The sequence below is a fragment of the Porites lutea genome, chromosome 1 (assembly GCF_958299795.1).
Source record: "Porites lutea chromosome 1, jaPorLute2.1, whole genome shotgun sequence".
Classification (NCBI taxonomy): Eukaryota; Metazoa; Cnidaria; class Anthozoa; order Scleractinia; family Poritidae; genus Porites; species Porites lutea.
Window position 1 is genome coordinate 30,044,882 of NC_133201.1, and position 14,703 is coordinate 30,059,584.

A 14,703-nucleotide genomic window follows, 5' to 3' on the forward strand; every position below is an offset into this window, starting at 1 on the left:
GTTTCTAATTTGTTTCTAATTATTTGAGCGGAGTGCCTGTAAACTAACTGGATAAGCTAAGTGCATCTTCCGCTATAGAAAAAGCTTTTAAACCTTTTCAAACCTGGCCCCGGTTGTTCAAAAGCTGGGTAGCGCTATCCACCGGATAAATCGCTATCCCGGTGATACGTATTTGGGAAACCAATTGCGTTATCCACTGGATAGAGATTTATCATTTTAAACAACCAGGGACCTGACCCCATTTAGGAGGATTACCACACCTTGCAACGTTTACATTACAAAGACATATAGACATCACATATAAGGAGTGTACGTAACAGACTAGAGTTACCCTTTCCGGAAGACCGGGCAACCCACTTTGGAGGGTTAACCCACCTATCATGTAAACATTATCGAGAGAAAATGAAAGATCATGAAACCAGTCCAGGATTATCCTTTCCTAGTCCCTAGGCCTCATTACTACCCGCGGCCCATGCGTTTCGGGTCACGTGGTCCGAGCGAGACCGTTCGTCTCGGACACGTCACCCCAAGGCCTAGACCGAGAAGGCCTGGAAAGACGCCGTACAGGTACTAAGCAAGGGTTATCCCAACTCCCCAAAGAGCCTTCCTTCATACAAACGGGCCCTACATAATAAGTTTAATAATCAGTCAACGTACCCCTATAATTATAAATTTTATTGACTTTTAATTGTCATTTACAGGATAGCAGCTGAAAAGTTTAAATAAGACATGAGAGCGGTTTCTTTTACATTCAACTTAAGAAACAAGAAAATCCCATTCAACTGTTTTCAGGGCTAACGCTGGGGTTCAGCTTGTACTAAGTTGTCGATAACTTGCATAAGGATTGGGTGAAAACTGATAGTCGATAACTTGAACACTACCATGACGGTGATCGATAACTAGAATACTTTTACTTTTGAGAAGGAAAAACTGTTTAGTTGCAGTCAGGTGAAACGTTGGACTGTTTTTTGCCCGCAACTTGTTTTGCACGCTAAGACAATTCTGTAATCTGTCGTTGCCCAAAAATTCTTAACTGATAGCGAATACTAGTAGCAATACGAAGAAAATCAAAGACGTGTTTGTTTTCTCCACTCTTTGTATCCTGTGACCTTAACCGAATGGAAACTGAAAATGACCCTGTCTTAAGTGTGAGTGATTGTATGGACAAAAAGAGTTGTCTCGCTTCAGTCTAAAATTATCTGTAAAAAACCGCTTTACAAAGGTCAATCTAAAATGGATTTAGCTCAGCTATATATCCCACTATTGACTAAGACTAGAACTGAAATAGGTAAATTATTTATTTGCGTTGACATAAATGACCTTGTTGTTTCTATGTTGTGCCAACTTAATGCCTTCTATTTTTCTTCTATTTTTTTTTAATGGAAATAACACTACTCTCAGCTCAAAAAGGTAAAATCTAAAAAAAATCTAAAAGAATTTATTGCATCAATACTTTGAGGGGATTTATTTGCAGTATACGGGTATACCCGTTGCATCCCATAGTAATTTTTCATTGTTTTGAAAACAATTCCAACGGACAAATGGGATGGCAATACGCGTATGCTGGAAATGAATCCACCCGAAGCAATACAAAAGGCTACTTCTACACTATACCGGATAGCTTTCGTGCCAACATGAACAGCTATTCAATACCGCAGTATGAATGGCAACAGCACAGAACTATAACAAGTCTTTCCCCCAATCGAACATCGTATTGGCCGAGAGGGATTGGTGCACGGAATTTACTTCCGTCTCAGTTGGTTCCGGTCCTCGCTCCTACTCATTTACTTCCGCTACGGTGGTAGAGACCGGCGCGCGCAGCTTCACTCCGTTACAGAATTTGTGCCGAGATCATCGTTCTTTCGCGTGAACAGAAGCTCTGTCCGGTGTGGTGTTGGGTAGGCGCAAGTGCTATTCGGTATACTATGAACAAAGCCTTAGTCTTATTTAAAATCTAAAAATAATCCTCTGAGTAAATAAAAAACATTATTCTCTAAAGTAGAAGAGTAGACCACAAGTTTCAAATCACTTTTCAGACAACTGCCACGCCCTTTTCAGGGAACGCCAATAGACCTCTTTAGAATGAACGTTTTATTTTCGCAGTTCAGTAAAATTGATATCACTGTTTCTTTCAAATTTCGTGTTATAGACCTTTCCCGCATTCCGCTCCAGTGTGCACACACACTGACACGAATTCGAGGCTTAGGTGGACAAATTTCTTTACAATCGCTTTATTCTGGGTATGTTTGCACTAGACGACATTTTTCAAGTACAGCGTCCCCATACTGTCTGCCTCGAATAGTTTTTGCTAAATGTAGCTAGTCTGTATGTTTTATGTATTTTATTGCTGTTACAGTCAAACCAGGTCAAGCGTACCCCCCAAGAATACATTGCTAGTTGTAGATTTCAGAGTGATCTCTGCATTCTTGCATGTGTAATGAGCCGTGAATTCACACGCGAGGCAGTTATGAAATTTCTACCAGCTCCATTTTCCCTGAAATTGATGTAAATGTCTTCTAAGAAGCTTAATCCATTCAAAGATTTCCAATCTGACCAAATACAGAGAAGTTCTCGTAAAATATTCACTGCTCATTACGCATGCAGAAATGCCGCTTTGAATTAGACACCAGTTACGGGAACGACCAACGGATTCATTTTTCAAATAATCAATTCATTAGTAGAATCTTGGGGGGTACGCTTGACTTGGTTTGACTGTAATAAAGTTGTTGTTGTTGTTGTTGTTGTTGTTGTTGTTGGATTCACATTGTTTCGCGATTTGTTGGCGTAGTGACGTTTTCGGTGCCCTCGCAGTCGTTCCGTCTTGGTTTTACCGCAAACTCGCACGATCGAAGGCGGAAAAGTATCCGGATTCGCTGGAAGAATTGTTTACTCTACAAAACATCGCGAAGTTAAGAGTAATCGGGTACAAAGTATTCGTAGCACTTAGAGTTCAGACTCAAAATTGACCAAGTCGTGACGTTTTTATCTCGGATTCAAAAATCTTAAAAATCACCTCTAGTGTTAATGTAGCCCCAGCCAGCCCAAGCCTCGAGATGGTGCATTTGTTCACTGGAACGCGGGTATGTTCTATTCACGTGGAAAGGTTCGCAGCGAACGCAAAAAGCAATATCACTCGAGAACGCCATCTGACGCTAAGCTTACGCTATTATTGTTTTGCACAGTATTTCGGATAGGACCCGAGAGTTCCCTCTTGCAGTTTTCTAACATTTTACCGACTTGGCTTTGCCATGTCAGTGTGGTTTTAATTATTTTCTTTTCTTTGTTTTTTTTTTTTTTGGTTTGTTTTCATTGTTTTTCAAAGGTTGTTGACATTCGTTATGATTTTAACAAACGTTTTACACCATGTTTATGGTAAAACATCAGTAGTTTTATGCACACCGAATTATACCTTTTTTCAACGCTGATCACTCAAACAGCGTATCGGTTGAATTGTTGCCTTGTCCCGCGCGGCTGCTTACGCCTATATTAACATGCACTATTTAAGTATTTAAGCAATGAGCTGACCGTGGATCTCATGGCAATCTCTGTCGGACTGATTACATGTAAGTGATCAAAAATTCTGGGTAAGACTGGCTGTTTTCAAAGACGACAAACAAGGCAGGGTTGGTCATATTATCACAGCACGAGTCAAACAGAACGTAAGGGCTAAAGGGGTTCTTGGGTGGTGGCCGATTCATTGAACTGTCACCATTAGTGTAGGAACCTACCAATACTCTAGCCAAAAACATTTGTTTTTTACCCCTTAACTGACTGGCAGTGAAGCGGTGTGAGTAGTTGGCCTTACATGCGAAATAACTTCCCTTTCCATACTTTGTGCCGTGCTTGCCGCACTCTCGCCAGTCAAAGCCCTGCATGCAGATGGCGTTAGCAGTCTCGGATTTAGTTCCATGGAACAGCTGCCGTTCTTCGGGATCGCTGCCAGCCTTTTTGGCCATGCGGCTTTTTTCCCTGCAAAGTAAAACAAGAAAGAAACAATTTTGTACCACAGTTGACTATCCTATCAGCAGAGCCCTTCTTTTGCTTGCTCCCTTTGGGCGTAGATCAAGAAGAAGGAAAAAGTATACTCTGCTCGGAGTGTGCGCACGTTACTAACAAGAGGCGCTTAAGCTACTAAAGACTTGAAAGTTGGCCAGACTGGTTCCCAACCCAAAACCCAACCGCATCATGCCTGAGCCACTTTCTTGGGATTTGTATCAGATCTTACTCTCTCTGAAGATTCCCTCAAATGGCATATTATGTTGGCAATCTCGACTTGCAGAAGTCAGTTGGCTTTCATGGAAGACCCTGTGTCCCGAAAAGGAAATAGCTGTGCATAAGCTTATGGGAATACAACAAAGCTATTTGGAAAACAATAGCCAACTCAGGATAACACATTCACAGCCTGCGTCTAGTTTCAAAGACTCTTTTCTCCAACGTTTTGGAGTTGGCAATTTGCGAAAAACGTAGCTGTTTCCACCATGTCAATAGAGAGTACCCAACGGATCCGTTCCTCAAATTATCCGCTCCTCAGGCTAAGAATTTGCTGGCTGGTAACTAAATAAAGGATGAGAAACTCTTGCTGGGAACTTTGCCGAAACGTTTTTCTAGCTGTGGTTTTTCATTTTGAATGCCGATGCTGGCTGGAAAAAAACATATTCCTATCGCCTCTGGCTTTTTGCGGCTTTTAAGAATGTGCTCTGGCTAATTTAGTTGCCAGTTACTTTTGGGCTGGAGAAGGAAAATGACAGCTAGTTAGGAAAGTTCAAAGATAGCGCTGGCTTTGAGTGACAACTAGGGTGCACTGCGCGCAGGCTAGTGCGAAGTCGAGCACCTGTATTTAAAATTAAGCACCAAAGAGCGGGTACAAACTGAGTACGTCAATCATTAAAACTCTGTTAGCAAACAATGTAATTTCTTGGTAAACCATCCCTCTCTTTTGTTATGGTGTCAATTTTGGGACTTAGACAGGCAATTCCTATTATGACGCCTATTATTTATTGCACGGGGTACGCGGAATGCCATCTGAGGAGTAACGGTTATAGTCGCGTTCGTTGTGTGTCTCCAATTTGATGCAGCTAAATGTTACGGCTGCAACTTTTTCTACATCCAAATTCTGCTGATTTTTAGGTAAGTAATCTTTCCACTGTTTCTTGCTTTCATCTAAATGCCTTGTGGCAAGTTTTAGTACGCTACTTTATGATATCAACTGCCTTCCGTTTGCTTTCTGTGTTCCATTTTTAGTGCATCCTTGAGTCAATAGCGGGAAGGTCATTGTTTCAGTAGCCTTGTTAAGAGATCATTAAGAGTATGTCCAGCAGGTAAGAACGCCTTTTAATTTTATCATTTTAACCTTGATAATGGCATGCGCCTATATTAAACCATCAAATTCACGGACCAAAGTAAATCGATTAGTTATTCAGATCCAGAAGAAACTTTGGAGGAAATTATAGAAACGTAAACCCTGATATTTATAAAAACTTTTGCCCTTATGCTCTTGCATCCGAGGGCAAATCTTGCCGACCAGGAACAAAACCACAGAATATTAATATGCGTGCCATGACCTCTCAGTGCGATACAAGCGGCAAAAATTACATTTTCCTCAGTCAAACATAGAACCCTCCAGAGCATCAAAAAAGGGTATAGAACAAGCGGCATTTTAGCACGAGGGTATCGTCGTAAAGACCTACTTACCCATTATTTTCACTAAGAACACTGATTTTTTTTGCGGAATTATTTGCGCGGATCTAAGTCAACCCCTAAAGAAAATACCCGCAGAATAAATATTTTACAGGTTACCTGGTGGCGATTTCCGGTTTTGCTGATCAACTCGCCGAAATTATCATCTTTCACGGACGTCCATAACTATGCCCTTCGATTGTTACATATGTTTTCATATAATCGCGAACACATTCATTCTGATCGAAATTTTTTGCCAGGAAACAAAAATGTCAATTGCACCTAAGCACGATTACTGATGCGAAAATTATATTATTGTGAAGAGCTTGGAAATGACAGTTGTTGAACCCTCAACCCCGGGTCGGGTTCTTCAAATCCTGACCCAATTTCAGACCCAAAAATGTAATTTTCCACTTCCGTTTTTAGACCTGGCCTTAAGGCAGAAATTACGTTATCATTACTTAGATTAGAGTGCAAAGAAAAAAATTCTTCAAATGCATTTCGAATTCGCATATTTCTCTTTCTTTCTCACTCATTTGGAATTGAAACGATAAATACGTTCATACACTCCGTAGTTCCCTCGAAAACCATACCCGATTTCAGACCAAAATGGGCAAAGTGTATACCTGTTTTCAGACCAAAACGGCACAAAACCCCTACTCCATGGGGCGGCACATACCTACATAAATACATACATACATGTTTGGAGTCTTATACAATAAATAGTTTATCAACTAGTTCCAAATAACTAAAGTTACAAACAACAAAATTTTCTGACCATATATGGCTAATAAGTAGAGTATTTATTTTTTTGCGGTCTTCCTCTTTTCTTTTTTCAAAGCACTACAATACATGTTTTGCCTTTTAGCATTTCCGCTAGGGGGCTTTATTAGAAACATAAATATTTTGTAAGCTGACATTCTGCTTGTTTTTATTCTATATATTAGCTTATATAAGGGAGTACCCCCGTACCCCGCCCCCCCGGCCCGGGCCGTTGATCAATGTCATGAAAGGATTTTGTCGCCTGACAAAAATTTTTCAGGCCTTTTTAATTCTCGAACGAATCCTTGAACTTTGATTAGGTAAAAAATCGTTTGTACTAGAAATGGCTTCCTGTTCACAGATTTTTTTGGTGTAAAGGAAACAAAATTTGTTGTAGTGCGAACGGAGCCTTAAATGACTACAATTTTCAAGTAAAATATTCCAGTCACGACCTGTGTCTAACCAACGAAAAGATTTTATGCCCGAAAAAGACGTTAAACAATAAAAAGGGATTAATCTGTTATCATACAATTCTTATTTTGCAGTCCTGAATCCTTGCTCGTTTGTTGCTTAAATTATCTTTACAGGTTTCGCAAAGCTTTTACGGTGATTGTCAGTAATGGCTTTTGCTGCGAACAGTTGTCTTTTACCTAGTAAAGCTTTCCAAGCGATTGCCCCTCGTTGATGTATGATTTAAGTGAGAGGTTGGACTTAAAAAAGGACTTTTGCTGAAATTGTCGTTACAGGTTTCGCAAAGCTTTCTCTATTTTTGCGGTGATTGCCAGTAATGGCTTTTGCTGTGAACAGTTGTCTTTTACCTAGTAAAGCTTTCGAAGCGATTGCCCTGTCCTCGTTTGTGTATGATTTAAGTGAGAGGTTGGACTTAAAAAAGGACTTTTGCTGAAATTGTCTTTACAGGTTTCGCAAAGCTTTTGCGGTGATTGCCAGTAATGGCTTTTGCTGCGAACAGTAGTCTTTTACCTAGTAAAGCTTTCCAAGCGATTGCCCCTCGTTGATGTATGATTTAAGTGAGAGGTTGGAATTAAAAAAGGACTTTTGCTGAAATTGTCGTTACAGGTTTCGCAAAGCTTTTGCGGTGATTGCCAGTAATGGCTTTTGCTGTGAACAGTTGTCTTTTACCTTGTAAAGCTTTCGCAGCGATTGCCCTTCGTTGATGTATAATTTAAGTGTGAGGTTGGACTTCAAAAAGGACTTTTGCTGAAATTGTCTTTACAGGTTTGGCATAGCTTTTGAGATGATTGCCAGTAATGGCCTTTGCTGTGAACAGTTGTCTTTTATCCTCTGAAGCGTCCGCAGCCACTTCTATTTTTGAGCGATTACGGTCTTGGGCTGCATAGTAGGTAAATCCAAGTTGGCGAGTAATAATATGTAGTTATTATAGTAACGTAGTAATTTACCGTTGTATTTTTGAATATGGAAAGCCATAACAAAGACTACATGGATCACCTTCTGAATATGAAGAGGATTCGGTATGCAGAAAAGGAAAGTGAAGGGTATGCCGGTGATTGAATGTATTTTTTTCGTATCAAGGTACTTAAAGACTGTTCGACTAACAATAAATTCGTATTTACTTTCGTTTTTTTGTTGCCCCCCCCCCCCCCCCCCGATTGCTATCAGTGTATTAGCACAATGTGAACAAAATCTCAAGCATTTTTATTGTTCTATTTTGCCTAGCATTGAGTGATGAAAGAAAAAAATAAATAAAAGATAAGAGTAGTATACTAAAATCCTTCCCAAGATGTGAGGTTAGTTTGCGTAATGCCCAACATTAAATATATTCTAACCATTGGGTATCCTTTTGAACAGTTTGATTTGACATGGGAGAGAAGTGGGAGGAACACACAGCGTTTCTCTTCATTAGTCCCTCAAGACTAAGCTAAAACAGGACAGAGACGGAGAAATAGATAGAATAACAAATATCAGTTATCTTTTACCCACAGAGATGATGTAGGTGGTGATGGAAAGGACACTGAGAGTAGCTGAATGAAGGATCCAAAGCTTGGGATAAGTGATAAGTACATTACGTTCTTTTTCAGCATATCAAAAAAACTCACAAAAACAAGCAAATTGCTCATCACCAGCGAAGTGAAAACGATGAGATATGTCTGGAAACCTATTCCTTGGAAAGAACTGAACTCAACATTATTTGTATTCGCCAGGATACCACTAAGCTTTCGTTGAGTTAAATTTTTTCGTATCACCTGGATAAAATGGCTCAATTTATTTTCCTGGCTGGCTAAATGTCGGATATTTTTTTTGGCTGGCAAAAAAGGGAAGAAAGAGACATTCCTGGCTAGGGACATGCCTTTTTGGTAAAAATCCTGGCTGGGAAAAGCCCTTAAGGTAAAGATCCTGAATGGATATTGTACTTTAAAATCTAGCTCTAGCTGGCTTTGGGGAGCGGATATAATTTTGCCAGAGAGGTTAATAATCAACCAAAAAACAATTAGTGACTGTTAAAATATTACTGGGAGCGATATCCAATCACTTTTAAAATTTTTCTCGTTGGGTACTCCTGCCTTATCACGGTTTTCGACGCCATCTTGACGAGTAGGCAAACGCGTGAGAAATTACAGTGTTTGTATGAGAATCTAATGTCGAATAATTTCCGTAGAACGGCTGTTCTGAAAAAATATGATTTGTAAACTAACGCTTCACACCTAAGGATTCTCCTGAAAAAATTTGAGGGCGTTACATGCACTAGAAGAGCTAGAACCACTTTTTAAAATTTTCTATACATTTGTCTGTAAGAAAGTGCCGGGAAAATTACAGACAAATATATGGAAAATCTAAAGCAAGCGTCTGGAGAAATCTAAGCACAGGTACGCCCCCAAATTTTTTAGGACAATCCTTTGCTTTATAGCTTTAGTTTACAATTGATATTTTTTTCAGAACAGCCGTTTTACGGAAATTCGACATTAGATTCTCATACAAACACTGTGACTTCTCACGTGTGTGCCAACTCGTCAAGATGGCGTCGAAAACCGTGACAATTAAGGTCTATTCAGCAGTGAACAATGCATTGGTAGCTCCACAGCTCTTGCCAGCGAAAAGCTCATCGAAGATACTGAAGCGTTTTCACAATCAACAGGGGCACCCAACGAGAATATACTTCAAAGCCACTTAAAAATAGTATTGTTAAACGTATTTTAGTTTTTAAGCGGTAGATATAGGCATATTTTTATCCCCTAAAAATTTTTGATCTGTTCAGATTTCCTAGCTGAAAGTTTAGTGATCCGAAAATTATAGGGATCAAAACTTACTTTTTCGAAAATTTCATCCAGAAAAAAGGGTCCCGAAAATTCTAGGTGATTAAGGGTAAAAATCCGTCAAAAATGGGCAATTATACCATTTTTTAGATGTTCGAAAATCCTAGGAGAGGCAGGCAAGCAAGAAATTTTACAACAAATGTTCCGAAAATTCTAGATCTCAAATCGTCTTCCGAACAGATATTTTCCGAAAATTGTCGTTGGGTGCCCTTGAATCAAGTATGCTTCGATCTCTTTTTGATTTCTGTCCTGCAGCATCTCCTAGAAGCTCTTTCCAAAAAACAATATAATAACATTTAACGTAATTTATTTGAAATAGAAGTGCCAGCTTGACTACCTTTCTCATAACAGCTGGTTAATTATAAGCAGTTATAAGGCCCTACATTAGTGATTTTTAAAAGGGAATTAAAGAAAGAAAGAACATACTGATGGTATCTTATCCATAAATCTGGGTTTTGCACTCGCTCTATCTTGATAATCATGTGATGTACATCCATGGTATCCTGAAATTTCTTTTCTGTTCTCTTGTATTCATCAGATATGGTTTCAAGTTTAACACATTGGAAGTCTTCACCGTCCGAAATAGGACTCCAGTGAGATGGCAAACCATCTGGCTCGGATGATGATGAACTTGTTTTCGGATGGGCCAAAGCAGTTGCTCTACGCCTGATATAACAATAATTTATTACTAAATAAGTAGATTTAACAGTTAAGAAACGTTCAAAACCTTGAAAACGAATTATACAACTGTTCTACTTACAATTTGTCATTTAAAGTATGCATGAAATCTGTATTTTCTAAACAATGTGTCCAAGAGTTCCTCATATATTTTACTTTGATTTTTTACTGTTATGGGTTATGGGTTACAAAGCACCATCACCCTCATACTACCCTATTACGTCATGAGGGGAAAAGTGACCTAGCCTGCGAGCAAGCTCTATGGAGTGACCTGGCGGTGGGGTGGGAAAAGGAAGGACAGCTTGCAGCTACGTCTATGGAATTTGAATTCTGCCTCCAATTCCCCTGTGGCTCACCACTGACTGAGCTGTCAGATTTTCGCCAATCAGCGTGAAGCAGAAACGAGCACAAATGTAAACAAATGTTGAAAAACACGTGCTAAGGGTAATTATGTCATTATTAATATCATCTCTACCAATCACCATTTCACATGTTTTTGATGCAGACATTCAAATTCACGAGACCTAAGTTGCAAGCTCTAATAATTATTCCTTTTCCTGCCTCACTACCAGACTGCTCCAGAGACTTGCTCGGGGGCTAAAAGTGACCAATAATATGGAAAATGGAAAGAGCAAATAAAGGTAAATTAATGCTTCACATACCTCTGAGCAATATCTTTCATATTCTGTTTGGTCACAAAGTCAGCAGGCCTCCTTCTAACAGGCCTTTTTGTTTTATGAACATCATTTTGTTGGTACCATCCCTTGAAGTACAGAGTGTAATGGTGATGAGAGGCACTAAAGGAGTGACAATCATTATCTGGAGAAAAATGAGATGAAGTCAATAACATCATGTCTTCAAGAGAAATAAAATAAAGATCACGGATCAAAAAAACAGAAATTGTCTATAGCTTCCAGTCAAAGATGAGGATAGATCCATTTTTTTGGAGGGGAGGGAGGGGGGGGGGGGGGGGTATCAAGGACCAACCCCTTGGTCCATGACAGACAGACATATAATCTTACTGAATGAGTTTAATTTCCAAGCTGAAAATTACTGGGTGAGTTTCTAATTCCCTAGAAATATATAAAAGAAGATGCAATATGAGATTAAAAGAAGAAAAAACGGAAACATATGACTTATGATTTTTGTAACTACTATTGTGGAACTTTTATAAGAAAACATTATTTTAGAAAGTTATTTTTGCTTTTGCCAGTTTTAATGGCATGTAAAATTAATATTTTACAGCAATGGCCTGCTAAAGTTCCTACACCAGATTGATTTAGGTCAACTCTCTCACATAGGACACCCCTAAAGGACGGACACTTCAATAAAACAGACTCCTTAGAACTTGTCTCTTTCTTTCTTGACTCCTTTCATATTCCACTTGTTATAAGATGGACATCTCTCTAAGCTGGACGCATAGTACTGGTCTTAGAAAGAGCTATCTGTAATAAAGGAGAGGGGGATTTCTTACCTGCCATGTATTCTCTCTCAAGACATTGGCTGCTAGTGGTGTTAACAGCATGTCCATCAGTTGGAGCGTCATATGACTGCCACTTGTTGTTTTCATCTTGCCAGTACCAGTGCCACCTGGTGCTGTACACATGGCCTTCTGCGGCACCCACAGATGATACAGTGGACAGTCGTCGAACCTTGGGAGACTTGTAATTCACAGCTGATAGAGCAAAGAACACATCTTCTCTATTTATTTTTCTGTCAACCCCTCTTTTCACTCACGTCTGGTCTTCTAAGCTCTCACTTTTGTACCTTACATTTCCCCACTTCTTTTACTACCACAGCTCCTGCTACTGCTACTACTACTACCACCACCGCTCCCACTACTACTTTATCCTAGGGTGCTTACCATTAACACCAACCACCTGGGTGAAAATCTTGTGCATAAACACAAAACTGTAAAATTTGACGTGGTGGGAGAACAACCTGCCTCAAAGTTCTATCCAGCTTAGCAGATTGAAAAGAGAAGAAAAATTGCATTGCCGCAAATCACAGACCATGTTTTCTGAAGCTTCCCAACTGGAATTTTTGGTTTTTCCATGCAAATGGTTGAAGTATCCCTAGAGTTGCTATTTTCCAGAAACCATTGAGGTCACCAGCACAGTCCAGCTACAACAAAAGCTTACTGAACCATGGATAAATTTTTAGTACCAATTTCCAGTTTTCCTTGTGTTAATAAAAATCTTCAACCATTGTTGATCAGCTTCCCAGAAAATTGATATCCTAGAGTATTCTAGGCTCAAACTCTTTGACTTCTATACCCTATCCGACACCCTCAACAATGGTACACACTTATATAGCCCATAAATGGTAGTACATTCTCCCATGCGATTCAGGCATGACACTATTTAAAGTGGCGGATCCAGGGGAGGGCCCCCCTTATTTTTGGAGCAAACTGAGGCCCAAAAAGCTGAAAAAAAATTTTTTGGAGACCGGGCCCCCCTCTTATAGAAGGGTCTGGATGACCGGCCCCCTCCCCTTATCACAAGATCTGGATCCGGCACTGATTTGTAACTTTCAAAGAGGAGATACTTACCATCATCTGGTAAAACTGGTTCAGCAGTCATACCATCAAATTTAACGCAATGAAGAATTCCTCTGATCATTACTGTACAGCTGCCTTTTTTAACATCACAGTAGGTTTGCTCTAGCATTGTATTTAGATCACTTGAAAAGCTTTCCCAATTTTCACCATGTACAGAAAATTCCCACAGGTAAGGTAGCTCTGTGTGACGATGGACACAGCTGTCGCCAAAGTTACACTTGCCCCGCAGATTAAATCCACAAATTTCAGTGTCCTTTTCCTTTTCATCCTTCGCTTTGGAAGTAGGAACCAGGACAACAGGAGTCACTGCTTTGGGAAATACTTTATCAGGCTTTTCAACATCAGAGCTTCCACTGACGGTATGCTTTCTTTCCCTGCCTTTCAAGCGCTGAAGTACTTTTAGCTCACTGATTCCATCCAAGTCATATTCTTTGAGCACTTTTCTGTTGTGAGGGTCAGAGAAATCATGCTCCCTTTTACAGCCTTCGCCAAACTTACAATCTCCATCAATGAAATGTTCACACACGTGCAAGCAAGGACAATTGTCCCCTTTTTTACAGGTCGCTTTGTTATAGAATTTACAAATATCTGGAACAGATTTTTTGGCAGCAGCTCGTTGTAGTTCACTTTCATCCACGATCATTTTGAAAATCCTTTGTAAAAGGGAATGTGAAGGATCCCTAGTTAAGAAACCGAGACGGAAGTGATTTAGAACACCAACTGTATGTTCGTCACCATAATTGTGAGATCTTTTGCACTTTAATCCGAATTTGCAGGTTCCCTTGATAAAGAAAGGACATAAATGAAGAGCAATGCATTCTTTTGTAACACATCCGCCCTTCTCTCCAGCTTGAGAACAAAATTCTAGCGGGATATCTAACTTAACCATCACTTTCGATTTGGACTTCCCTATCTTAGCCTGACTAAAAAGCTGCGGAAAGCGTTTTACGAATTCCAGCGCTCCGAAATCTGACACCAAACGACGGTTGTGTGAACTGAGTTGCAGTACTAGACCCCCGAGTTCTAATTCTCCTCCACTTCCCAGGAGCAGTTCTATCATTTCCTCCAATGCTTCTCTCGGGGTGCTGGAGTTCGCCTTGTTGACCGCCATGTTTCATTGTTTGCTACTTCCGCATTTATGAGCCTGCACTATTTTAATCAGTGGTAAATACGCTTGAAAACGTTAGGTACTTCATATATGATTCCTATAGTGCCGTGAAAATAGAGGGTGTCGCCTGAGACAGACATGTAAAAGCCGTTACAGACAAGTAACAGCACAGGGGGCCCACACAACGTAGTTACTAAAACAAGGAATGACCTACAATGATCTACAGTGACCTACAATGACCTACAATGATCTACAATGACCTACAATGATCTACAATGATCTACAATGAGCTACTATGACCGAACGTGTAATCCCTGTAATGAACTAAAATGAAGATTTTAGAAAAAGACAAAAAAAAAGATCAGGGGACATGTGTGCGTAAACGTGACGCGTTTAGTCTACTGCATGACAGCCCATTTAACGATGACAGCATCTCTACTTATTACGCTTGGAGATAAATTTACAGTGTAATAATACATGTATGATGATACTGTGACTTTTGTCCAAACCATCCCTTGCAACCTTTCGCATTAGTTTTATTTTGTCTTGTCTTTTTTTCAAACAAATTGAACAAACACAGTCACCCCAACAGTCGATCCAGGAAGATCTTCAAGGGACGTAAGGGTAGA

The 14,703-nt window shown here is 39.8% G+C and overlaps 1 protein-coding gene across 1 annotated transcript; it reads right to left on the reverse strand.

Moving 5' to 3' along the window:
- Positions 1-667: 667 nt before the first annotated feature.
- LOC140927691 (protein mono-ADP-ribosyltransferase PARP12-like) lies at positions 668-14,077 on the reverse strand. Its single transcript, XM_073377369.1, has 5 exons — positions 12,958-14,077; positions 11,881-12,081; positions 11,069-11,225; positions 10,155-10,394; positions 668-3,969 (listed from the first exon to the last, which is right to left on the reverse strand). Exons 1-5 carry the CDS (start codon positions 14,075-14,077, stop codon positions 3,558-3,560), a joined length of 2,130 nt encoding a protein of 709 aa, XP_073233470.1. The 3' UTR covers positions 668-3,557.
- Positions 14,078-14,703: the final 626 nt, after the last annotated feature.